General features: G+C 50.9%; 6 protein-coding genes across 6 annotated transcripts; 2 read left to right on the top strand and 4 right to left on the bottom strand.

The window, feature by feature from the left end:
• Nucleotides 1–6,289: 6,289 nt before the first annotated feature.
• FUS2_3 (20-hydroxy-prefusarin hydrolase FUS2) lies at nucleotides 6,290–7,516 on the bottom strand (the record flags this gene model as incomplete). Its single annotated transcript, XM_014688297.1, has 1 exon — nucleotides 6,290–7,516. One exon carries the CDS (start codon nucleotides 7,514–7,516, stop codon nucleotides 6,290–6,292), a length of 1,227 nt encoding a protein of 408 aa, XP_014543783.1.
• Nucleotides 7,517–10,718: 3,202 nt separating this feature from the next.
• On the bottom strand, nucleotides 10,719–12,170 carry G6M90_00g110750 (uncharacterized protein; the record flags this gene model as incomplete). Its single annotated transcript, XM_014688298.1, has 2 exons — nucleotides 10,719–11,593; nucleotides 11,663–12,170. 2 exons carry the CDS (start codon nucleotides 12,168–12,170, stop codon nucleotides 10,719–10,721), a joined length of 1,383 nt encoding a protein of 460 aa, XP_014543784.1.
• A 3,461-nt stretch (nucleotides 12,171–15,631) lies between these two features.
• Nucleotides 15,632–17,255, top strand: G6M90_00g110740 (uncharacterized protein; the record flags this gene model as incomplete). The annotated part of the gene is made up of 2 exons (XM_014688299.1): nucleotides 15,632–16,333; nucleotides 16,395–17,255. 2 exons carry the CDS (start codon nucleotides 15,632–15,634, stop codon nucleotides 17,253–17,255), a joined length of 1,563 nt encoding a protein of 520 aa, XP_014543785.1.
• A 368-nt stretch (nucleotides 17,256–17,623) lies between these two features.
• G6M90_00g110730 (uncharacterized protein) lies at nucleotides 17,624–19,639 on the bottom strand (the record flags this gene model as incomplete). The annotated part of the gene is made up of 1 exon (XM_014688300.1): nucleotides 17,624–19,639. The coding sequence occupies one exon, from the start codon at nucleotides 19,637–19,639 to the stop codon at nucleotides 17,624–17,626; it is 2,016 nt and encodes a 671-aa protein (XP_014543786.1).
• An 843-nt stretch (nucleotides 19,640–20,482) lies between these two features.
• Nucleotides 20,483–21,820, bottom strand: G6M90_00g110720 (uncharacterized protein; the record flags this gene model as incomplete). Its single annotated transcript, XM_014688301.1, has 1 exon — nucleotides 20,483–21,820. The coding sequence occupies one exon, from the start codon at nucleotides 21,818–21,820 to the stop codon at nucleotides 20,483–20,485; it is 1,338 nt and encodes a 445-aa protein (XP_014543787.1).
• Nucleotides 21,821–25,047: 3,227 nt separating this feature from the next.
• On the top strand, nucleotides 25,048–26,937 carry G6M90_00g110710 (uncharacterized protein; the record flags this gene model as incomplete). Its single annotated transcript, XM_014688302.2, has 2 exons — nucleotides 25,048–26,349; nucleotides 26,443–26,937. 2 exons carry the CDS (start codon nucleotides 25,048–25,050, stop codon nucleotides 26,935–26,937), a joined length of 1,797 nt encoding a protein of 598 aa, XP_014543788.2.
• Nucleotides 26,938–26,958: the final 21 nt, after the last annotated feature.

Here is a 26,958-nt window from a genome sequence, read left to right as displayed (position 1 = left end):
GATTGCACAGATCTCAAAGAGCCAGTGGGCTGATGCTCCCCGTGTTTCCCTTTCCTAATCCGGCAATGGTTGCGATTGCGAGCCACCGTGAGTGGTGGGCTGGACTCTCGGTGGCGCCGGGGGTCGATGTCGCCTGCGTCTGCTTCCATTCACGTGTGAAAAAAAAAATGGTTCATTCTTCTCATGTTTGGTTGGTGGGGTTTCAGTTTTACCCTCCAGTTCACGAGTGTCTCTATTCCCCCAATTTATCGAGCCTGAAGAGAGCCTGTCAACCGCAAACGGAACATGACGGATTGACATGACGAGTAATAGCGAGCCCCAATGCCCATCAAACCAAATCTCAACATCAGGACAGGTCTCCTGTAGCTGCACAAGCCGTCGTGTCCGAGTCCGCATGTGCGTCTTGCGCGTTTCGTCGACTTGCCGCGTCAAAAGATGACTCTTACGTTTAAAGTGTTTCAGCTCACGCAATTCACGACCCTGGCGGCAACGCATGGCCAACGTCATGGCTTACCTGTCAAAGCACGAGGTTATCCATTTACATGTGAAAGGGACCTCGAACACGTGCGGCGTGGCACCACCGGACTTGATTAGTAGTACATCCCATCAACGATCTATTATGCTAAATAGACGGCACCTGACAACAGGCACCTTCACCGAACCCAGAAAGGCTTGTGGCGCCCCCATCGCCACCCGCCCCTGACTAGGCAGACGAATTTCCCCCTGTGATGGAAAGCTACCCCAGATAATGATACAGGGTGGCGAGTTTGTGGCCGCATCTCCCCATTCACTATACCGTTACACCAGAGGCCAAAAGAGCTGCTCATCATCTTGGTCATGGAAGTTCCAACTTGGTGACACTCTACATGACTCCATGTGCGTGTAGGGTTTATAAAGCCGTCAGTTAATTGGCTTCGATATCCAAGAATTGCTTTGTTGGTCCTCGATGGTGTCGTGCAGTGCGATGCATGTATCTCGCCGAGCCTTGGCCTCCTCCCAACACTGCGCATGCGGTCTTGCCTGACAAGTTGATGCAGTTTGCAACGTCTTTTTGTACCATGTCCCAACAGGGTTTCACAGCTTCAATCGCACAATGGTTGCGGCGGAAGTCCTTGACTGCTATAAGCCGACATGATTGTAAAGCGCCCATTTCCATACAACACTCGGCGCAACGTCTGATACCCGGCGATAGGTGGCCATGCAGCCCAAGTGTTGTAGCCTCATTTTACCCAAGCCATCCCAAATAATCATGCTGTGTGGCACGGCAGTGTAATGTTATCCTCTTCCTTTACTAATTTGCAGAAACCTCGGATTCTGGCCACGTCCGCGCTTAAATGCATACTTGTCTCACTACTCCGTATGGCCTCTATGATGCTAATATTACACTGAACCGGTTACCCACTATGATCTACAGGAATGACTATAGCCGAGAATGCATAATCATTAACGGCCCACATGAGAAATTGAGTAGTACCAGAATATTGTCCCAAACTCTAGCTTGCAGGCTTAAAGCGAGGCTCCAGAGAACTGGCCGGATGCCCATGATTCGTGTTGCGGGTGTTATACTAGGCAGATTTAATTCGTACAAACAATTCAACGTCCTTTAATGATTCAGAATATACGCACTAGATGGAGATTATGACCAGAGATTGTGCTCGAGGGCACGACACACAGAGACACTAAATAACATGTTTCACAACTGCCTCCAGCGCAGCTATGTATTTTCCCCTTTACAACAATTACCTCAAAATAAGTTAAAGGGCTTATTTAAATTTAGAAGTCCACTGTCAACAACCAATAAAACGTATATATATACCTATAATAAAGTCGTTAGTCGAGTAAAGTACCCGGAGGGTGCGAACCTACATATATACCGACGAGATTTGTCTCTTACCATCGGAAACCAGTCAAGTAGACCACATGCCCGCTGCCAATATCAGGTGTCTGGTTCCTTGAGAGAGGCCTCCTCACCGCATCATGCACGGCCATACAGTTCTTGTAGCGATGCAGCCCTACTGTAAACCCGATCATCTCCGACCGCCATTTAGCAAGGCAGGCCAAGTAGGCCAGGTGGGTAATACAACAAGTCATCCAGAGCACAACGGTAAGTTATTACTTGTACATGTGCGTAGGACTAGTTACAACGAGCTTTTTGTATATATACTATATTTGATTGGCTCAAAATCCACACGCTACCTACACGTTACCCTGTTACTAACTGTGGGTAGATATGAGCAACACTGTAAACCTAATATATTAAGGCGTACCTAGCTATACACGTAATTAAAAAGTCTTAAAGCTCTTTATTACCTAACTACAAAAGAGCAGGGGAAAACTCAAACACTGAGAACAACGTAATAACTCAAAAGTTCCGCATTCTACCTAGCTAGCTTATATCTATAATCCTTGGGTTTTACATGAGACCTGTATTCCCCAAGTATCCCCCTACTGCCTGCTATTAGGTGCAAGTAAAAATACATACACAACATCTATTACTATTATTAGGCCAGTAAAAACCAGCAAAATATTTATACTATATTAGTTCGTGTCCCAGAGTTCGTCGAGCATTCTAAGTGTCTCCAAGTTTTCTAGCTCCTGCGCCAAAAGTCCGGAGCATGTGTTACACGGAAATAGCTGGTTACACGAGGGCTACAGTCACGGGATTAGGGCAGAAAGTTCTTACTAACTTCTTATATAAATAGATATTTTTGGTCTCTTAAGGCCTTAAGAAAAACTAAGAACCTTTGATACCAAAGACTGTTATTAGATGAATTGAGTAAATTGCTCCAAGCCCTCTATTGAGCCCTTGTCACAGCATGCTCCAAGTCACCCTCAAAATGCATCAGAGGCGGCCGCACACGGTAATCTTCCCAATCACCCGCCCATCGTAAGTTACTCTGTGGTTCCGCGTGCTCGCTAACATTCATATACATCCAGTCTACGCTCTCAAATTCGCTTAATGTCACTTATCCTTCCCAGTTATTAGCGCTCTCTGCTCCTCCCTCCTCCTCATCTTTTTTATCCTCTCTCCCCTCAAGTGATTTCCTTAACTACTCCCTAATCTTAGCAAGCATGCGTTCCCAAGCAGCATCGTCATGTTCAGGGATATATGATAAGGGCTAAAGGCTTGAAGCATCATGACTTAATTTATCTAATAACAGTCTTTAGTGTCAAAGGTCCTTGGTTTTTCTTAAGGCCTAGTTGATAAAAGAGCTCTATTTATATAACAAGTGGTCTGCTTTTGTCAGTCTGGCCGATTCGTCTTCCCAAGTTGCGCTTTGAGGCTCACCCACGGTTGATATATTGAAAAATAAGAAAGGGAGAGAAACAGAACAATGGGAAGAGAGCTTCGAGAAAGGGGCTGTTACATGGCATAATTACTTACTAGCTGTATTCGGTGTCATCCCCCGTTCCCCGCACGGAAGTTAAAAAATAAGCATAATATTGTGTGGAGCTGGGCGCCCCTCAACTCGTATGGTAGGCGCTTAACTCGTATGGAAGGCGCATAATACTCTTTTTTATAGTTTAATTGAGGTATTATATTAATACAGAGATTTATATATAATGCCAAAATGCCCAGCTTCCCACAGCGGGCGCTCTTTGTCGGCGAGCCAACAATTGCCTTTGTGCCGGATCCGAGTGGACTCTGCTATTAGCAGCTTATTAATAGAGGCGAGAGTGTAGCCGATATTCTCAGGCCGATGTGGATGATTCTCGGGCTGTGTGGGTTGTTGCCCTTCAGGTCGAATGAAATTTTACAAATGTCCTTGCATTACGGGTGTGAGTACACATTTCTAGCATGGCATCTTCTACTCGATAAATAGCAGGTATTCCCCCGACTTTTTCTTCAAAGCTACTCTATTACTATTTACCTACCATCTAGTATTTCTTTCTTGTCAAGACATTGTACAAATTTCTACAAGTATTAAAATGAAATACTCTCTAGGTCTCATTTTTTCTTTCGCGGCCGTCTGCCTCGCCGGACCTGTTGAGAATGCCGTCGCGAAGCCGCAGCCAACGCAGCCGCTTGAGGGCCCGTATGACCACCCGGAAATTAACCCGGACGAAATGGTAACTGGCTTTTCATACCTTGATATTTATAAATATATAAGAATACACTAACTGTATATTATAATTCTAGACTCCTGGTCAAGTGTTACAATTATGGTCAGGCGCGAATATTACGTGCGAAGCTGATGTAAGTTAACCTACTTCGTAAAAAGTACATAATACTAATTATTAAATATAGTTTGGAGGAGTGGGAATATTCTGTTCTATAACTGCGCTATAAAGAGTATGCTAATACAATAGTTTTAAATAGGAGCATAGTACAATACACTGTCTAATTTACAAAAATCAACCGGCCTATGATGGACTTAGCCCTCTTTGTAGGGAGCACAAGGTAAGTTTTCTATACATTTATTTAAGCCAAGGCAGTCTGCTAATGCGTATGTGGCCTGATAAGTGCTTGGTCTGCGGGTACGAGGGGTCATATCTTATGAATCAGAAAAGAATGCTTGGCGCTCCGGTAAGCTCTTGCTACGAATAAGCGAATTAGTAGTATTTTCTAATATAAAGGCATAATAGGACGAGGTCACTTGCTTGATCGAAAAAGTACTATAAGCGTTAATGTGGTAATATACAAGTTATTAAGCACGTACTATATAGACTTGCAAGGCATAAAAGCACGCTAGGTTTCTTTGTATCTTGAGATATCACGTATAGGTTTTTATTCCCTGTGAGGGTTTTCCTGTACAAAGATATATTAAGTTAAATAAATTGCTTTGACGTGTACGCACCGCGACTCCAAGACACAACACCATGCCTAATTACCGGAAACTCGGATTCCACATGAATAAGTCACTTGACATTATCGACTACACCGTCCGAAGAAAGGTTGCGGAATGCGTTTAATCGGCAGGCGTACATTGGAGCTATCATCAGCCTTTTGACCCGCCACAGCGCGGCTTTTTTCATGGAAATGACCTGAAAGCAGAGCTCAATATGTGGGCTTAAGAGAGGAGCAGCGAGGGAGAGTATTGCCGGACGAAAGAACCAACTGCACCGCTATGGCTAATGAATTCAAGGAAGATTTTGAGAGGGATCCAAAATGGAAAGCTCGATGAGCTTATTGAGGCTTGTAATAAGGCATATCGTGGTGGTAATATGGACGTTTGGGAGCGGACAATGAGGCGCTGTGCGGCGCTTCGTAGCACCGACGAATATCTGGTGCGGATACGAGAGTTGGCAGTCAACGGGCTCTTGTATTCTTGTTTTGTGCTCAAGACCGATCCTCCGAATAATGAATATGTTCGGACCGCACTGGAAGAGCGCTGTGGCGCGTTTAAGACAGAGATACATATGGAGACGGCGGAAAGGGGTACGAAAAATACAGACGATACAGATTCTAGCCAGCACCCTAGGTGCCACGTGGTCAAGAGATAACTTCAACCCAACGAGGCGTATCAGGAAGAACTGGTAACGATCAACTGTCCCCCAGGGTCAGAGAATGGAGAGACCCAGTCCGCAGCTACAGCTACATCGCCAGAGCAAACCCCAGAGCCGCAACGGCAGTGTTTCGACTCGACGGGCCCAATCCCATGTGAGGGTAGACAGACCACGGCAGAGCTTGAGATGGGCCGTGTTGTCTGGAGTTTGCGCATTTGCTTGGGACCCGGAGGGCGGCAAATGCAGGGACGAGACCATGGCGGTTATCTGGGAGCGAGGGTCGTAACCACGGTTGTGGTGGCCGCATTGACTGGTCGTACATCTTCCATCTTCATGACTGTCTGCTGCCTCTTTTTGCACATCTGTCAAGGTCAAAGTCGCTCATTCAAGGCAACACCAGCCACGCTGCAACAAGTATCTGGTCTCGTATTATTCCAATATCGGCGTACTAGGTGAATACTAGCTTTCTATGGAGCCTAATGCTCACAAAGCCTGACCAAATGACTGATAGAGTGTTGTTGGACTGTTGTCGTTCCAGATGGATATTGGGCTGACGATGCTATTTGTATTCTCCGTAGTTTTTTGGGCTACCGGCTTGCTGAAAATCGAATGACTTTATTAATCAATGGCCATGCAACTTTACCTTGTGGCCTGGGCTGTGAGCCTCTGGATTCGGTCCGAGGTGTGAGTGGTAGTGTATCTACAATTGACTTTGCAGAACTGGCGCCGTTGTGATATGGCTTCTTCACAATGGTGAAACTTGGCTGTATATTTCTATCCGATGCGTCGTTATATACGGTGTCCCTTGCAACTGTTCTTCATGTCGTCTCATATTTTAGGGCTACCTGTGAAGAATGTCCTCAAACCAGTCATATATGACTTGATTATGCTGCTTCAACGCGCCAATGCCTGAATGCGTCCCAATAGAATCCTTGTTCTTAAACTGATACAAAGTAGCCCACTTGCCAATCGCTTGGGCCAACTGCTGCGCTTGGCCCTTGAAGAAGATGTCACCTTCGGCATCGCCAATCAACGCGGGTGTTCGAATCTGGTGAGCCACCTTCGCCAGCGAAAATTTCTGCACCCTGGTGACAAATTCGAATGGCGAAGTCGTGTTGAACGCCCACATGCCTTGCTCGAGACCCCAGCGCAGGCGTGTGCGTACGCCTGGCTTCAGATACTGCTGAGCGAGCTGGTCGAATTTTGCCTTGTCACCCGAGTCGTAGATTTGCATGGCATCGGGCCCAAAGTCGTGGCGGATAACGGCGCCAAAGTCCCATACACCGTCCAGGGCCATGATTGCGGCGAAGCGATGATCGAAGGCGGCCGCGCGCGGGGCCATGTAGCCTCCTAGAGATAGGCCGTAAAGAGCGACGGCTGTCGGGTCGACCGACTTGGTCATGTTGAGGACATGGTCCAAGATGGGGGTGACGACTTTTTCCCACTCCGCGATGAAGCCCTTGTTTTGGTAACGACGTGGCGACGGCTGTCCAGGACCTTCATAGGTGAGGACATTGTAGCCTCGTTCGAGCGCAGCGACACCAGCGACGTGGTACATTTCCTCTTGAGATCCATCATAGCCGTTGCCCATGATGATGGTTGGCCGTTGCTTTACCTCATGGTCTGGCGTGATCCAGATACAGGGAATATCGAACTCCGGAGTCTTGATGGTGAGTCTTGCGCCAGGCGGCGAGAGCAGTGCGAGGCCCTGGTCAAACGCTTCCGTCTGTTTGGCCCAATAGTCCATAATTCGAGGGTCCGCCGGATTGCCATGGAGATAGAAATCAGCACTACGAAAGTACGTGGCGGCACTGAAGAATGCAGTTCGCGCCGAAATGGGAAACTTGGTTTTGGCGATGCTCAATCCTCGCTTATAGACTGTGTTTGCAATGCTGAGAAATGACGTTGCGAAGCTCTCAAAGTCACCAGGTACAATTGAATTAGCAGCCCCGAGACACTCGTCAATATCTGAGCCGTCAAAGGGCGCCATCGCAAGAGCGCGAAGAATCCCAAAATGGAAATCGGAGTCCTTGCTGAGCTGATACATGGTTGCATTGGGGTCCGCCATTGTGGATGATATGATTCGGATGCAGCCGATCTGATGATTGGGGAAAGCTGTCGTTGCGACAACGGAACCGATTATCTCAATAGGCATATGCCAAAGTCTTACAGCGTCTTGTTACGATGGAGGCTTCCATAGCCTTCTTATACTTTGACCCGCCGGCAACCTGTTGTAAACCAACACGACTATATGCGCCCAAGTTCTTTGATAATGTGATAAAATGCCACAAGGTGGGGGAAGAGATCGGTGTTCCCTCGTGTGGCGGAATTTGTTTGTGATTGAGCCGAAGAGACGAATAACAAATAGGTGCAAACCGTCTCACGCTCGAAGAGGAATGGCCAAGGCACAAACATCCTGGAACCAATAACGAAGTTGACATCGTTACCTCGAATCGGGACCAGTGTTAAACGAAAAATGATGCATCATGCTTGCAGTGGCGTCTGTCAATGCGGGGGAAAGCAAAAGTCCAAGGTCGACCTTGACTTTGTCCCTCGCGCTTCATTCCCGTTCGGTTGCCGGCTGTCCCTCCTAGTTGTGCCGATGATCCTTCAAGGTGCATTATCTGGTGGCGGTTGGCAGAAATTGACACAGCCGGTCAGGCTGTCGTGGACGTGGCGTTGTGTTTGCATACTTGGGTGTCCATGGCTTCCTTCTTGAAAAAGGTCGTTTATGCAGGTCACAACCCGAGATGAATTCTCCATCGACACATTCGACGCTGCCATTTCCCCACGATGCCTTGGAGCTGGTTTGAGGCCGCCCAGAACGAAAGGGAGGGATCCTGCGTCGTCGCCTTCGGCTCCGGCAGTTGGAATCCGAAGGTTGCCCGACGAGCATTCGTATCAAGCTACTTTTCCCTGCGCCTGTGCCGCCGACAAACGATGCCTGGTGAGGATGGAAATTGCATTTTCGCGGGTATCATTTGTATATTTGCCCCTGTGAGCTTCTGTAGCTGCCTCTTCGACAACGTTGCGTCTGGTGCCACCAGTGTATTTGGGAGCACCAGACTGGAGGCAAACGTAGTCATTCTTCGCCTCGGGGAATGCAATTAAGCTTCACGGAGGTATAAGAGCTTCAAGACAACTACAAGGGACGACGGTGATGCTCTGTTGACAGGAGCCGTCGCAGATGTATCGGACCATGATAAGTATTGAGGGAATTCTGGAGCGACTGGAGCGGTGGTTGCCCCTGGTTTGGGAGTGGTGACTGTTCAAGGTTACATATGTAGCAAGAAATGAGGCGGAGATGAGTTGGAGATGAAGTTGATAACTCCATCGCTCTTTCCTACTGTGAGGAACCCTGTGGGGTGAATGTCACTGGATTGACTCAGTCAGCGCTAAGATCTGGTGTGCAATATGGCTTTGGCATGCGCCTAGCCAATACTCAAGTGCTGTCTGGTGCCAGTGCCAGGCGTATCCCGTCTGGTGCTACCAACCAATCAATTACTGACCAGACCCAACCGAACATTGACCAGACTGAACATTGAACGCCAGCACCCAGCCTGCCCAGTGTACCTGCACCAGCTTACCTCTTTTTCTACTCCGTACACATGCAGCGGCGTCGCCAGATAACATGAACCAGACCCCTTTTTGAGCCGCTGCAACCCCAGCATTTCAGAGTTCTACCAATTAACGGCCAAGCCATTGCATTTCAACGATGCCATAGGAGAGCAATCGGTCCATTGTGAACGGGATCGGTTCATCCAACGAGTACGCAATCGCGAGGCTGAACTTCTCCAACTCGCCTCATCTAGCTGTAACAAGACTTCTCCCTTTATTTTGTCCGGGGAAGCTACAATTTCATCATTTTTATCCAATTTTCAGACCTTTAGAAATGCGTCTTACACATTCCTTTACGGCATCGCCTCATATATTGCCCGGGCCGCAAGGTCCAAAGTGAGGTGGCTACAATGCTGTAGGTGCCCGTTCCACTTGGATACCAAACTGGATAAAAGCAAGTTGCTAATGGCATCCAACTGCCTCGCAGAAAACACAACCATACCTGCCCTGAAAGCTCTGGCTTATAGCACAGATGATAATGACGGACTATTTTCAACGTTTATATCATCCTCGATTATTCTGACGGCAGAAGCTCCGACGACTGGAATTCTCTTCTATCGGTAGACTGGAGCAGACCCCAAACGGATTCGAACTCCGTCAAAAGACTGCCTCAATGGACATGAACATGTAGCAATTGGAGTGTTCAGCTCATTTACCATTCAGAATACCTACTATAGCCAACATTGGTGTTTGCGGTCGGTCAATTCCTACGCAAATATGCTCCTGGACATTGGCTATAATGTATTCTCGAAAAGCCGATAAGCCGTTGAGATTAGCATGGGTCAAGATGCTACTTATTACCATTAGCTCTTTTATGCGTTTTTAGCAAAGAGATTACTGTGGTGATGGATGCAGCGGGCTCTCCGGGGAAACAGTCGGCGCTGTTGACCTTACTTGGTCACATTTCTAATGTTCCCCGTGCTCGCCCAAACGCCAGCATTGTCGCTTTTGGTACAGCCATCTCAATCGTACTAACCTTGCTATGGAGAAGATATTGGCCTAACATCAACCCCCAAGTGCTCTGATCTCGGCCTCGAGCTGAGCTTGCTCATGCCTCGGCCTCTGAATGGTCATGTCGAGTGCATCTGATTCGTCTTGGAGCCGGAACGACGAACCCCATGCTACCTTATTCCGTTTGAACTTGGCCGCTTTGGATGACGACGACATCCCTTTATCGGTCTATGATGACATACCTCTCTGATGTTTCGCATGCCTTAGGGATTGAATCTTAGCCTTCACGGGTTCTTTCTGGTTATTCGTCCTCTCGTGATAGAAACTACATCAGGCGTAGCACACAACGGTGTGGATCTAATCTGAGCGAACAAAGGATAGCAGTACAAACTATAACGCCACTAACGTGCATTAGCCAACCAGATTATGGGATTTGTCGACATTTCGTCCAAACCGGCAAGTCCATCGCGAAGTTCTGGGCCTGGCCTCTCTTTAAAGATACTCTGAAGCGACTGTAGAGTGTTTGTCGCCCGCTTTTTACTCTCAGAGTTCCGAAATTACTTCCTGGCGCAATTTTACAGCTTCAGTTCTTTATAAGGACCCAGTCTTCGTTCCAAAATCAGCCATACATCATCAATTTAAAGATTCTTCGCTAAAACATGCCTTCATACGTACAATTACGGGCCGTACCGATATTATTGTCACCAAGCTATCGTCTCTGAAAAGTCGCTCCACTCCCCATCCATACCATTGGGTCGAAATCGAAATAGAACCTTCACAAATTTTCCACCGCTTTGGGGATAAATATCTACCGAGTGAATACGGCACCATTCTGGCACGACGGCTGGATCGGTTGGCTGCGGCTCTTCCAAACACGCCTCCTCCAACTGCATCAGGCGCTCTGCTATTTTGGCATAGGTCATTGCATCCCATGAACCCCCAAGGCTAGGTGCTATCTGTAGCAGTTCAATTGCTCGTCGGCGAATGAGCGAGCTTCTGCATTTTAAGGCAGTGATATATAAGGAGTATATGACGGCCCTGTCGAGAGCAAATTCTACGTGTTGCCGTGGACTGCCCCCGTCTGAGATGGGGCTCACGGGAAGCGGGCTGAGAATTTCGGACGCGCTGTCTACTATAGCGAGGAAATCACAGGTGAATTGGTCGTATATTGCTTCCTCGGTGTACAATGACGTGGCCACGAGAATGATGCCCGTGAGGCATTTGACTCGTAGGTTGGCTTCTCCGGCGGGGGATAGCCAGTCTCCGTTGGAGCCGGGCGTGAGGTATTTTTTTCGGAATTGATGCAGTTTATCTTCCAGTAACTTGGCTTCTAACAGAAGGTCGAGTGGGATCGATCCTGGGACTCGATAGCGATAGTCGTCTGCTTTAAGTCGGAGGAAGGTGAACACTGAGCCCATTAGATCCGCAAGCTCGCTCTCTGGGTCTCTAGAGACTTTTTTGAGACTAAAATCCGCTAATTCTGTGATATTTAGAGCGATTAGGGGCGATCGCAGGCCAAGAAAGACGGAGACCTGCAGGTCAAGCCTGGTGAAAGCCAGAGCCAAATCTTGATCAACTAAGAATAAGTCAGTATTTGAATATACATTACAACGCCCCTCAATACTTTTAAGGGGCAGCTACATACTCGAGTCGGCATTGGAGTTAAGAATTTGAAGGCTATGGTCCAAATGACAGAGCGCCATCTCGGCATTTCTCATGAGAAGCTCAAAGCAGATGCACACAATCGTACACAACAAGATGACATTGATGGATCGTCCGTCGCCGTTCGGAATCATGTTCTGCATTCTGTGTATACACGCGCGATAATTAAGAATAGCAAGCTGCACGTCTTCCGAGACCTCTGTCGCTTTTGGATCCCACACCGTCATCGCCCTCTTAGCCTCGTCGTAGGCATCACACAACACGCTGAAAGCGATGACGGCTTTTAAAAGCGCCGGTTCTTCATAGGCAGCCTGCAGCATGAGGCCCTGTAAGGATGGCCGGCCTACGTCTTCCATAATACAATAGACGAGGCGGTGTCGAAAGGCTTCCATGCACTGTTGCTCTTCGTGGTCGAGGCTGCTGATTCTCGAGGGTTGGAAGTGAGAAAGCGTCAAGGGCTGGATGAAGGTGAAGCTGTTGGGCTCTTTCATAACGGGCTGACCGACGCCATCACACTCGCGGCCGGTTCGTTTACAGTTATTACAGGTCGGCCATGTTTCGTCACAACGGACCTTGCGGATCCTTGAACCAAAACCACGGTTATTAGTACAGGTTTCTTGCGATTCATCAAGATGGGCTGGATTCGTTATAAAATAACACGAAACAGCACAACTCACTTGCACGTTCTGCATCCAAATTTGGTCTTGGTATAACGGCGCCGCTGTCCTGTCGCGCGTTTTGGTTCGGCATTCGTTCTGACACTTGCTGGCTTCACCATTGTCGATATGAGTTTACCATGGGGCAAGTCAACCACAGTGCATGCCTAAATCAGGGAGCCCGCCATGCAATGAGACGGAACTGGGGCGTGGCGAGTTTCTTATCCTTCTTTCCCAGAGGTTCTCGAATGTCACTCCAAGTACAAATCCTGTGTGCCCGGGTCTGCCACCGCACAGGAAAATAAGGTTCCATGGGGGCATGCATACCTGTCCGTCGGCCGAGAAAGCGGTGATAAACTCTTTTTGAACGAGCACTGCCAAATCCTTCCCACCAGTAGTCACAGGCCGCCGACCACCCTCATGCCTCCTCTCCTATACGTATTACATACAGGAGGAACGGAGGTAAATGCGGGAGTCGTCAACAGGCCGGGAATTGCGCCACCACCACACCGTCCAGACCGGCAGGCATCTGTGGTTCTCGAGACGCCAATGGGCCGCTTCGAAGCCACCATATGTGCCTTTTTGGCCGCAGCATAGTCCCTGGTATGTCCATAAAGTTTCCACTTACTCAAGGCATCCCCCGAAAGTTCCGTCCTCAGTTCCGCTGTCACATTCGGAATGGCTCCTCCACGTTTTGTGAGGTCGTTGCAAGCGAAGCGGCTGAATTCAGCCCAGCAGGACGCCTACCATTGTAGAATCCATGCCGTTACAACACATGGCGGCGCGTGGGCGTTTGCGCCCATGGTTGGCTGGATTCTTGACCTGCCTGCATGTGTTCATCTGTTGTGGCACACGCACAAAAGGTATGCTTCGAGTCAGCGAAGCAGAGAAGGACAAGACGGCCCGTTCGGCGTTGCTGGGTTGCTACCCAAGCGGGAATAGCCTCATGTCAATATTGAGCCTTCTGTCGACACACTCGTTGCAACGTGTCGAGCTGATGTTGCCTCTTGCTGTTGTGCCTTGGTGGCAGCATCGAGATCATCTCTGGGGTCATGGGCAAATAGCATGGCGTTTTAATTTCCCCAGCATTTGGCCATGCCCAATAGTTCAAGCAGCCATACCAAGGTGAACCAGAGCGCGAGATGTACATAAGCACCCATTTTCGAGCATGACCTCAAACCCCCGACTACGCTCCTGCAGCCACATCGTCAATGCTGCCCATGGGGGCCGCCCAATACGTTCACAGCACCCGATGATCTGCGTTTTCGCTACTCTCAGTCTTCTTCCTCGTGGCCACCGGGGGGTGGGCACTCTTTGCTGCTGAGAACCACCAAGAAGCGTCTGCGTGGCCATCGAAAGTGGGCGCAATGGTAACACAGCAGGACCAAGATTCCGAGAGAGGCCCAGATCATCCGGCCCCCCCTTTCAAGCAAATCCATTCAGACCCTTTGCACCCTTTCGAAGGAATATCGAGCCCCCTCCCGGTGTGACCGGCTGTCTTTGCCGATGGCGGAGATGCAAGATGGCCGACGAGCAGCTAAATATAACCAATGCGGTATGCGTACTTTGCGCACGTTGGCATGAACAAGATGACCTGTCTCCTTTGACGTTCCTTCGTCGCCTGCAGGATTTGCCGGCGGTCAAACGACCTGACCGCAGCGCTGACTTTGTGCTCAGATGGCCCCGTTGAACGACCAGCCCTCCACGTTTCCCCTTCCATGCTCCCACATGGCCATTTTCAACAGCTGTTCAGGTGTCATTTCTCCGTGCCATGCGGAGTAATTTGCAGCTGCATGAAGGATTGTGCCGCATTCACGGAGTCCGGAGTACATGGCAGGGTACTGTACCACAAACAGCCTGGGTTTCGTCCAGCCTTTGGCTCACTCGCGGACCTCTCGCATCCAAGTTGCCCAACTGATACAACAGCAAGGTCAACGGCAAGAATAGCACAGCATGCTTGCCATTCTCGTGCACCGGTGGTAGTCGACCGAAACAAAGCTGCGTCTAGCAGAGCCGCGCGCAGAGGCGGGTCAAGCACCTGTGATTCTGCCCCTTGGACAACCAACCCTGTCCAGGTTATGCTTTACTTATTCTATTACAACTTTATTGACGAGGCATGAAGACTTTGTGTTATTTACAAAATAATATGGAGAGCAATTGTCCGTCCAAGAAAGGAATTAGGGAATACCTAGTCACACGTGCGGTAGCTCTGTGAATCCAACCACGTCCTCCGTTTACACCGCCCGGAAAGAAGCCAACGACAACTCCAGTCTATTCACTTGGCTGTTTCCGCTAAAAAGTCGGGCTCTGTTCGCCTCGGTCTAACAGCTCGCTGTCGTTAACTGCCGAGCGCAGCTCCACAACAAAGCAACTCGGCCAGCTCCAACTACACACGTCGTCTTAAACCTCCAGGTTCACTTCGTCCATCACGCGGCTCCCAGTCAAATAGAACCGTAAATTCATTGCCTTCGGGAACCTGCAGGGCACAATGGCCATGTTCACTGATAACCTTGATTCACCTGCACGCGCGCTTCCACCCCAAAAAAATTCTTCCGCGGCTCTGCCTGATTGTTTTTCGCCCAATGTTCTCAACTGCTCAACACGGCTACCCTTCTGCACGGTGAGTTTTTTTTGTACCCAACATTTTGCCATCCATCTCTCAAGGTCGTCGAATATTGCAACTATTTGTTCTGAATCATTGAATCAAATACAACGCTCATAGCTTGATATCGCCATCCTCAAAACCAGTTGCTTGGCATGAGTCTCCAGCAACGTGATGCAGGCGACTCTGTTCGTCACATCTCAGAATCATCCGGTGCGTGCGCCAATTTTCCAAAGAAGAAGAATAGCAACGATACCACCATTACTTAAACTCATTAGCGTTGGATCGAATTGTCCCTCCTTCGAATCAGCTGCCAGGACGGCGGCCCAGCTGGCTCACTACTACTGCTATCCAAGTTCAACCCAGTCAGAATGAGCAACTCCGTCAGCATCCCGGCCTTCAAGGTAACCATTTTCGCGGAAGACTAGCCTCCGCCATCAACAGCCAGGCATTGCAGACGTCTTTTAATAACACCTCGAATTGCCCTTCTACTATGACCACTCAGGTTGCTGGGTTTCGCCTTCCATCGCAGTACGATGGCACGCAAAGGGTTTCTGGAAGTGGCATTTGGCCTCTGACACCTATAATTGAGCATCCTAGTCTCGCGTTTTGTTCTGTGATGCCCTCACACCATGGGTCTACTAATGCTTTCGTGGCCTCACACCCCTATACACCAGCTTCCTCTGATGCGAGGATGGAAGAGTTGTCCCATCAACTCCAGCTCCAGAAAGTCAAAGCCCCGGCCATGATTGGCAACACTTTCGTCTCGAATTTGATTCAGCAATCGACTACAGTCGGGCGCAGTGCGGAGGGTGTTCTATCTGCAGTCACTGTTGGGACCGCTAGAGTTGCTGCAAACAAGGATGGTGTTCCAACCGGCAAACGTGACCAGGAAGGTGCCGAGGGTTGTATTCTCAGCGGCAGCTATGCGCCCACCAACCGCGGTAGCCCTGCTCATGCTTACGCCCACGCTGGGCTCCCTCGTCCTGTTGGTCGTATAGGCTCTGCTGGGCCCCATGACTCTGCCACCCCCCTTGGGTATCACGAGTTGTATAGTCCAAACGGCGCGGCCATGGCTACTAGGTCTGGCGGGTACATGAGTCCTACTCAGGTTGAGCCCAAAGGACTCGGTACTCCCACTAGTCCAGCCGAGCGTGCAAGTCCAAGCAACTTTACTCATTCGAAAGACGCCAATATTGCTGCTGGAGATCGATGCCTTCCTCCTGGATCTCGCGGGCATCCGGCTCCTTCTCGTCCTCCCACCCACTCTGTTGGTATCCCTGGTGTCTATCGACCTACTGATACCAGAGGTCCGTTTGGGCGTGTCCAGAATCCCTCTATGTATCCTACCCCTGACACCTTCCAGGATGCCAATCATCAGGGGAAATCCATAGCAGTAAGATGGGAAACAATACCTATCAGTAGAAAATGCAGCACGCACTGACAGTTCCGGATAGGTCAACACCAGAGGAACCCCGGCCAACCTGCAATGTAACTCCCAGCCCAGCCTCGCCACAACGAATGCTCTAGCCCCGGGCACACAAGCCACCGGCTTCGTGCCCATGTTGGCCGTCACCCGTCCCGACATGACCGGCCGAGACGTCACGCCCATGCCGCTCGGGAGCCAGGCCGTCATCGACTTGAAGTTCTCCCCGCACTACCGTGGCATGCACACCGAGACCAACGCCAGCGCAGATCACCTCCCGCCGGACCAGAACTGCTCCCTCTGGATCACCCAGCTGCCCGCGGACGTCAAGGTCGCCGAGCTCCTAGGCAAGATCCGCAACGTCGGCCGCGTCTACGCGACCGTCCTCAGCCCCCCGGACGGAAGCAAGCATCCCAAATCCGCCGCCAAGCTCGTCTTCTTCACGCCGGCCGGGGCGCAGAGGCTGCTCGCCCACGGGGAGGGCCACCCCGTCGTTATTCGCGGGCACAGGGCGCAAATCATGCCCAATAGGACCAAGTGCGGTTCGCAGAGCACCGAGAGGGGCGAGTCGCGCGTCTTGATCATCACGGGACACAGGCGATTTGTGAACGAGGCCAGCCTGACGGCGTATTTCGAGGGCAGGTTCACGTTTCAGATTGACAAGGTGCAGACGCTGGTCGAGTTTCAGGACCGGGCTGTGGTCGAATATCAGTTTGGTAGCTACCGCTGCCAGTCGCAGATGGGCCTCAAGGCGTTGCAGCTGGATCGTCCGAGGGGCCTGGAGATGGTGGAATTCGGTGCCGACCCCTGCGAGGTCGGCAGCGACACGACCTCGTTTACGGTTGCTGGGGAGAGGATCCAGGGGAAAGGGCTGTTTCCTGACCTGGAGTGAAGGGGGGGATATGGTAAACGCACAAATGAGAATAACTTGGGCTAGACGGAGGCGGTGGTTGGGTTGAAGAGTGGAACTAGTGATGCTTCTTGTTGGCACGCCCGAATGCCGGTTTGTATTGGTATTGCAAGTACTTGTTGCGAGTTGGACAATGGGGATTTGAGGACCAAGGCGAATGAAGACAGCTACTGTTCAGAGCTAGGCGGTGCAGAAGAGCAAGAGGCGTCGACCAACTTACTCTTCATATGGGAGTTGGGACGACAAAAAAAAAGTCTTGTAAGGGTATTCAATGGGCTATTTGGCGATAGATTCAATGTTAGAACACGCCGGTAGGTTTGTCGGCTTTTAATGAAGTACAGGTGCGAAGCTTAATCCTCCACGCCTCTCCAGAACGACCTGAGGTCCTCCTGTCGCGACTTGGTCTCGCAGCCAGTCTCCTTCTCGATGCGCTGCAACACGTCGAGAATGGCCTTGTGCTCGGCCGGGTGGCGGATGCACCGACCGGCCACCCACAACAGCTGCACGGCATTCATCCACGCCCCGTGGTGCTCATTGGAGATGCTAACGGCGCAGATTTGGCGAGCATGCCAAAGAGCAGTGCGGGCTTTGGGCGGCGTCACCTCGGTAGGTTGGTGTTGGAGCATGAGGACCGACGCGGTGTGGTAGAGCTGAGTGGCCGATGTGGCGGCAGGATTGGAGAAGATGACGGTTGGAAACGGGGTGTTTGTGGTCGTGGATGGCATCGACATGACGGGCAGAAACGGCGCCGGACGGCTCTCTTGCCAGTCGCACAGGTGCTTCCAGAGCCGGAGCCAGCGAGTGTGGAACGCCGGGTCGCGGCGGTTGGTGGTTTGGGATGAGAGGAGATTTAAGACGCGGGCTGTGAGGTGGACGGCGTAGTTTGCCCATCCGGCACAGGTTTTGGTCTGATGCAGTCGCACGTCGTCGTCGGTATTTGACTTGGACCAAGTTGATACGGCGAGAGTCGGGGCGGAGAGGAGGGCGCCGCAGACGTCCGTTCTTGCGAGGCACCAGAACAAGGCTTGGTCGACGCCCCCGACGAAGCCGTTGATCCCGACTGCCCCCATGAAGCTGGCGCATCCGTCGAGATGCCGGTGCCATGATTCAGGGGAGCAGCTAAGCGTCTCTAGGACGCTGAGGATCACGCATGAAGCTACGGCGGCTGTTGAGCGGGACGCCAATTCTGGAAGCAAGAGACGTACGGCTTCTTGGTACAGCGCCAGGCTCCGGTCCGTCGGGTTCGCCGGCCTTTTCAGCTCCTGTTGTCGTGCAGAAAGGGCGAGGATGGCGCATCGCAAGTGGTCGTTGGACGGTGCCAATGCGGGAAGAGTGTGCTGGAAGTGACGCTCCATGTCGAATATGTCTAGCCAGGGCGCTACGTTTGCGAACCAGTTTCGCCAAAGGCTGCATTCTTCTTCTGTTGATACTATAGCTTGCGTGGTCTTTGATATGGCTGTCAAGTTATCGGGCACGCTGCCAAGTGGTTCATCGTGGTTACAATCTTGACAAAGGTCGTTGTCTTGTCCGCCGACTTTGGCGCTTCGGGTGGCTGGCCTTGTAGACACGTTCCGTCTTGATTCTTGAATCAACTGTTGTCTCAAAATAGAGTGGGATTCATGATACGCAGAGCCTGGTAGGAATCGTCCGTCCTCAAAATACGTCCCGCTGGGAGTGAAGGGTTGGTAGTGGTCGAGGTCATCGCAATCGGCAACGGAGCGAACCGGCGTTGGATCCAATCGCACATGTACCGATTTGTGAGTAGGTTCAGTAGACTGGCCTCGTTGGCTGGCGTCGGACAAGTCAGCAACAGATATTTCCGTCTGTCGGCGGCTCGCCGGTGAGACAATGCCATTCATGGGTGGTGTCTCGGGATCTGTGGAAGAAGCGCCAACCGCTGCACATGAATCTACTCTTGACGCCTCGTTAGGAGCAGATATTTCTGTCTGTTGGATACCTCCAGAATAGCCGGTGAGAAGACGGTTCTCTCTAGCAACACGTCCCGCGCTGAAATGGTCACCATGGTCGTCATGGACGACATTTCGCTGCGACGCCGGTGGAAGGCTATAGTCACGCATCACCTCAGAGGTCACGTCCACAATCTCGTACTGTTTCGGGCGGTGTCGTGAGAATCGTCGCATGGACGGATGATTTCCGGCAAGATGCTGCGCATTCTCATGCCGAAAGCTGAGCTTCAGCCCCCATGAGCACTGGTGTTTCTTCTTTCTGCACCCGCCGCATGATGGCCGCTGCTCATCGCATTTCCGCTTCCTCTGACGGCAATTGAGACAGCCCGTCCGTGTTCGTAGGCTCTTGCGATGCGCAAGTCTCTGCTGGGCGTTGTCTTGGTCTGCCGATGCGGTCATGATGAGCCCAATGCAACGCTGGACATGAAAGCGATGCCAGCGACGCGTCAACTGGTACGTAGCTAACCTCTTCGGCCCGCGGTATATCAATCAATGATCCTTTCCAAGCAACACCCGCAGCTTGTCATGCCTTGGCGGTTGTAAACTTGTCAAGGCCACGATTCCCGAGCCCGGTTCTTGGCCACGACATGAAAGGCCTAAAGGCCCCGTAACTGACCACGCGATAGGGCTAGCGCCGTTGCCGCCGTTGCCCTCTGCAGCCAGCAATCCTAGAAATGGCTAAGTTATTGGCATATGCATCAATGATTTTTTATAATATTTGACCTAAATAATAGGAGCGTAAGTAAAGTCCGGCTTGGCCAACATGCATCTCGTTCATCTCACTTGTCATGGTGGGAAAGCGGCTGGATGCTGGCAAAGGCTCCAGCACTATTAAATACTTGGCGAGTTTCTCTCGTCCTTCCTCCGACCAACTTTCGAATGTACATTCAAGGTTCTCATATGTACGACTGTTGATTGCGCTTGGCTACTACGTCATGGGGTAAAAAGACGCCGCAATAGTGACTCTGGATTGAATATCCCCAATGTCCTGGATAGCTCATAACTTCATAAGTGTGTCGGTAATGAAAACCGTCACTCTAGACATGCTTCCCATCGCAAGTGCCAATATGCAGTATAAAATAGCAAAAGTAGCGAGCACTGTTCAAGTACAAGCAGGTTCCCGGTGCGCATGAACCCAACAACTCAACCATCGTGTCGCTTCGGGTTGGAGTGACTCGCTTGTTGAAGCAATCTCAAGCACCCTCAGTCCTAATACGAATACGCACTGCTCATCTGGTTGCCTCACTTCCATTTCAGCCAGCCAATGCCTTTCCCTTTCTTTTGTCCCTGCTCTTCCATCCTTGTTCGCTCTTGCTGCCTCCTGGCCATGTCCGCCTGCAACAACATCACTTTCCCATCCATCTGCTTCTCGGTCGGGAACCCACGGCCTCCGTCGGGGCTGGTCTCCTTGTCCTCCGACCCTTTATAGGTTCCCTCTGCTACGCCCAGCAGTTGGCAAAGCCCTTCTGCCTTTTGCATCAGCCACGACCCATGGCGCAGGCCGTCTCGCCAATGCGGCGGCAGCGCCCTGTATCCCACGTACGCGCCGAGAAGAGCGCCAGCGAAGCACGCGTTGGTGTCGGCATCTCCGCCTCGCATGACGAGATCCGTCATCAGGGGCTCGAACATGGCTGACTGGGCCGATAGCGAATGCCCCGAGTCGGCGGATTTTCGCATCGCCATGCGGAGGAGGTGAACACCAGAGCCGAATGTCTTGTAGACGTATCCCATTTTGAGTGCATCGTCGAGTTGCAGCGCGTCGAGGTTCTCAACCTTGGTGTGTCTTCTGAACTCGGCGAGATCCAGGTCTGGTTCGTCCCGTCGATCCGGGTCTTGCATCTGGCGAGCCCTGTAGCCCGTCCACCACGACAATCCCTCCGCAATGGCGGTATCAATGTCGTCTTCTTGGCGGACTTGTTGGCGAAGAAGACCTCGGATAAGGGCGGTCCCAATGGCACATGAGATTATGCATCGCGGGTCAACATGTGTGACGGCCGAGTACGCAGCTGCCGTCTCGAATGTGTCGTAAAGTGGCTTGTCCAAGCAAAGGAGGCCGAGGGGGTGCGTTCGCATGAGGCTTCCGTTGGGGGCAGCATGATAATTGGTATTCTTCCAATGGGCTCTGGCCGTGCCCTCGGGGTCATCGAGATATGTCCTTGTCCGCACAATTGCGCCCACGGTTCGTCCCAAGCCCAAGGGCAACGTGTCCAGCGCAAGCAGCCCGAATCGAACCCAAATCGAGAGCCGTGACGCAAAATCCTGCGCATCGAGCTCCGTGCAGTCCTTGTGCAGACAGGACAACAGTATCAACAGCGCATGGTCCGTATCATCGGTCCATTCCCCGGGGCGATGAGGATTCCGATGTGCGTCGCTCCGGAAGAGGGTAGCCTCAGATTCGGGATGGAGCACGAATTTCCGTGACGGGTACGCAGTGGCGGACATGTCTCCAGATAGAAACTCGGTGTATAGTCCGACGGCATCTCCCAAGGCTGACCCGAACAAGCATCCAATGATCCTATCATGGACCGTCTCCCTGGCCAAGGCGTTGATGCCTTCGGGGGTGATGCCAAATATATCCATGCTGCTGTGCGCTGTGGTGTGATTGCCCTCTAAAGGGATTGCCAACGGAGAGGCTTGACTCGATTATGTACAGTCACGTACCACGTCGTCGGTATATAATGCTTCACTGGCAAGGCAGCCATTATAGAGGCTGACAACCAAGGCAGACTCGATGTCTGGGCTCTCACGTCAAGACTCGACAGACTTAACTGGTCAATCCAGAAATCGTTAGCGCCAGTTTTCCGGTCTGCTCTGTCAGTTGTGGGGGAACAGAATCCATGTCAAGTGTCGAGGGGCTCAGTCCACACTTATCCACCCATCTCTGACCGTCTTTACACAGGGTAGTCACCAGTAGCAGTCATCATCTCATCGTGATATCGGCCATGATTCCCTTCAGTTTGCAAATGGATGTCGCTTTTCTGTGGATTCATAAATTCTATCCGCCGCCTAACTTTCATAGAGGCACGTAGGAGACGGCAAATGACCTGAAATCACCACCGCATGAAAGTCCCCTACTTCTGTCCATCTCGATCCGCCTGCTACCCTGTACTTGGAGTGAGATGAAGACCAATATCAATGAATTCATTGGGCTATTGACGAGGAAGGCGTGATTCGCCTTGCATCTTAACACAATGGCGACAACCGCTGCGATATCCCTCGGCGAGAGAACGGCGTCTAACGTACGACGCAGACAAAAAAGACTATGCTCGGATGCTTGAACCAACGACACTTGCAAAAGCTGTATATCTTGTTCTTGAAGAGCCCTGTTTCCGACAGACATTGGGACTTCGGCCATGTCAATAGTATCCTTGAGACAACCCTCGTTCCTTAGAGCGGCCGCTCAGCTGATGGGCTTTTGTAGAACAGTCGGCCTGGTACGGGAATACTAGCCGTCCCTTGAACAGTAAACCTGGAGTGAGAATTAAAGTCTTGGCCGCATGATTATAGTTCCGATTGAAACGTACTTTCTGGGGTCTTTTCGGCTGGGTACCACAGGAAACATGAAGGCGCCGTTTGAATCGTTAAAAGTCGCCATGCTGGGCAGAGCCCGTTGTGGGAAGAGAAATGCCGATCTGGGAACCAAAGAGTTCTGGAATCCGAATTACCCTGAGCTGTAAAAACAGCTACTTGTCAGTGCCCCATGACTCCAGTAGAGCTTTACATTCATAATCTCAGCTCGGAACGCTCGTGCTTTTGACGAGTATGTATATGGAACGCAAAAATACAGAAATGAACAAATCGTCATGTTTCCACCAAGTAGCAGCTTCGGCGGCTAAATCGTCGGACCCCGGCTGATTTGTAGACTCGAGGGGAACAATGTAGCTGGGTTGTGACCTAGTAAGGGAGGATCTGCTCTGTCCCCAAGGTGCTCGCGTCAAGGGCCAGATGAAGCCGGGGGAGGAATTGATGGAATATAATACGGCGTACAAGCGACTTAAGCAAGTCTTGCCTCTGGGAGTGCCATGATGGACTTTCTAAGCTAGCGGGTGAAGGCTTACGCTGATGTTGTGGGCAGATTCGTTTTTGAGGAGGTGAGGTGGTTTGGTCCAAAGCTGAGACAAAGGAAGCCTTTCGTCAATGCTCCCCGAGAAGTCATTATGCTGGCCCAACCTGGGAAAGCAATGAGGCTTGTTGCGCGGCACGGGCATCACTGGCGATTGATCACTGATCAAATGTCATGGCGTCAGTCGGAGAGTGCTTGCGAACCATCCACCAACATCTGTCTTGGGCATGATTGTAAAGCTGGAAGGCGGTGCCTTCATTCCATTTCGACCGGGCATACCTTCAGGGCGCTATCTTGTTTCCCGTTATAACAGGGTCGTGGTATCATAAAGTGACTGGTCCTAGTAGCCCCAGGACTCCATTGTTTGGCGGTGGATAAGATGGCTTCCCATCGCATCTAGTGTCCAGGCAACTTTCGTTGGCCACGGTCCAAGAGAGTGCTGCCATATTTTCCAACAAACAAACAGGCTCAAGGAAAGGCAGACAGTCGATTGAAATTTAATCATTTATATTCTGAAAATAAATGTTTCTCTGTAGCCGTCCGGTTGAGAAACCTGCGCGGAGAATGTAAAATGTTGTGTTTTGTGGCCAAGGGCCTGAGACTTCTTTGCTGGGAGCAATGCATGTCATTGCCGCCTCGCAACTATAAGTTTCTTTCATGGAAATGCAAACATTCTTTCCAATAATGCTCTTCTTACATCTTCAACTTCATCCAGAAAGTCGGCTGGCGTCTTGTGTAATCCACTGGCTGAAGGACTAAGAAACCTGATGCCAGAACTGCCGACCTGTCTCCATCAGCCAATATAATCTCAAATACAAGGTTAATCTTCAGCATATAACTAATACCATAAAGTAAAAACGTGAAATTTCTTGTCATAGTTCCCGCTTGTTTTGTAGACCAAGTGTGATTCAATGACGACTACAGCGGCGGATACATTCGAGCACAGAATGCAACTACTTCAGTGGCAAACCAATATTCCTAGAGTTTGTGTCAAAGCGTGTGCCGGGATTTTGTGGCGTCACTAGTTAGTACGCGATGTGCATGTCGAGGATAAATGAGATTCTCAAAAGCACTGTGCTCTGCATACTTGTCCCAGCGGGCGTGATCCTTATCCTGTACTCCGTAAAGGCATGGTCTTGATCCAGTGAAGGGGGCAAGACTCCTTGTCTTGTACTTATAGTGTTGGCGGCGTAGGGAGAACTGTCAACAATTGAACAAAAGTCAATCGCCCGTGGCTTGAAATAGGCAAATGCGGCCCAACCTTATACCATCTCTCGACACGGTGCATGGCAAGACCCAATCCGACTCTGCATATTGCAGCACTTTTCCTCATAGTGACCTGCTTGAAGCAATGTATCTTCTCATTTTCTTCTGGATTAAGTAAACACATCTACAAACAAGGCAACTTTGACTGGGACATATTTCCAGGTGTGGGCTTCGGTCAGCAACTATGGCCCGGTCTGTACACTCACTGACTAAATTAGCGAGTACATTCTTATCCATTAACGCCTACACCATAAGAGTGTAGGTTTGAACTACGTCTGTTCGGTCCTGTCGGCAATCGGCCCGTAGATGTACTCGGGAAGTTAAAAACATGCCTGTGTACCTGGGTACCTGGGTGACTAAAGGCCTACTTGAGTAAATGCTTGGGGTGCTGATTTATGAGACTCAATGTCCTGAGCAAATTTACGCCGACTTTCAAATATTCGTTCATATCCAATAACCAAATTTCTTCTATAAATTTATGTTGAGAAATGGAACCGCCGTGCGGCGGATATTGTTGCCTCCTACCAGATTGAGGACAACCGATCCAATAGTCGAGGAAGAAGAGCTTTTGCCAGGCCCAGCAGAGCCAAATTCTCGTTCCTTCGTGCCCGAGGAACAAGTTGACGAGCCTGAAGCATGGACACCTGAGCAAATATGTCTCTGCAGTGCTAGGTGGAAGAGATACCTGGAGAAGGTGCAAGTGTCGGCTCTTGGGGGAGAGGGTCATGAGACAGAGCAGGACAGGTACCGGACTGTCTTGGAGATGTTGGAGAGCGAAGATGCCCGACTGGGGAAGGAAGGATCGGAGGTTTCGCTGCAAAGAGAGAAGTGGGAGATGATGCAGCGGACTCGTCGAGTACGAGCTAGTCTTAGACCGCACCTCGACGAGCTGCAGGCCATTGCCAACGCTGCTGAGAGGGTGCAGACGCACGAGACACGACTGGCCCAGATGAAAACGGAACAGGAGGAGTGGCTGGAAGACATTTCCAAGAATCCCGGATGGCTTTGCAGCTTTAAGAACGTCCGAATCGGGGGCTTTTTTGATGTAGACTCTGTGGAGGTTCGAGTTGTTACTGGACTTTCACACTCGAGGTACTACCTGGGCCACAGCGGCGGTGACTATGTCTTTGAGTATGGCGGCCCCGGAATTACAAGTGGCGACGAATACTGCCAGGGAGACGAGGCATGGGATCCGAATGGTCCGGTATGGAAGCATCCTGGCTTGCACGGTGCATTTGGCCTTGACCAGGGCGGTGCAGAGACTGCCAGCTTCAAGTTCCGGGGCTTAGTGCCACGGACCTGGAGAGAATACTCGACAAGATTTGAACTCGTCTGCAAAGATGTCCTGCAGGTACTCGCCGCATTCATTTCCTTTGAGCCGGAGGGTGATGGGCCCCTATGGGGTGCCCAGTACCAGCACGTCCCGACATTCTCTGAAATCAACATTCGGATACTAGCCCATGTGCGCGATGCTTGGCGGATGAGGGTTTCGCTCAATCATCCGTACCTTTGCTGGGCCCGGTCGATTTTGGGCCATCATCCCCGGATCTGCGAGTTCGCCTTCCTGGTCGAGCAACTGGATGGAAGACTGAGCCGTGGACTTACCAGAGTGGCAATGGCACCACTTATCGAGACGGTAGAGTCGGCGACAGAAAGGGCCCTTGAAGAACTGCACGCCATCTATCAAGATATCCTGGGCAAAGAGGCATTGAGGGAACTGCACGAATCGAGAAATATTAAGCACTGCGTGCTTTATGACAAGAAAGGCCAAGAAATAGAGGTGAGGTCACAATTAATCCACACACCCTGAGAGCATCGGGATTATCTTAATCCGACCATCACGTCCTTCCTTGGCCCGCTAACATTTTTTTAGGAGATACATGCATTCTACGCGCAGCCGAAATTCTGTCTCGACCCTGTCCACCCGAACAATCGCTTCAATCGCCCACGAGTCCAGGAAGCGCTGGACACAGCAGTCAATCTTTGCTGTCAAGATTGGCAGTGGACTGACCGTACCGCTTCCGGAATTCTATTTGAGCTCCGCGACCAATTCTGCACACCAATCTCAACTGACAGCATCGCGACGGTTGCTCATCAGCTAGTGCCGCTCCAACCTCAGGCACTCGGTTCGGGTCAGACAGATCTGGCTCCAGGACAAGATAGCCACAACGACACCTCCACAATCGTAGTAAAAACAGAACCAGAAACGGCATACACTCCTCCAGAGACAAGGGGAAGGAAGCGAAACGCAACGGAGTTGCAACAACAGTCTCCAGAGTCGGCATCTCAGGGGGATAAACACGAATCCGACGACAATCCTCCACCCAAACGACGTCGCGGCCGCCCACGCAACCCACCGAGAACATAAAAGATAGCATCCGCCCACCGC

This window comes from Metarhizium brunneum, chromosome 7 (genome assembly GCF_013426205.1).
Source record: "Metarhizium brunneum chromosome 7, complete sequence".
In the NCBI taxonomy this organism is placed as follows: domain Eukaryota; kingdom Fungi; phylum Ascomycota; class Sordariomycetes; order Hypocreales; family Clavicipitaceae; genus Metarhizium; species Metarhizium brunneum.
This window is presented reverse-complemented; position numbering and strand designations above follow the sequence as displayed.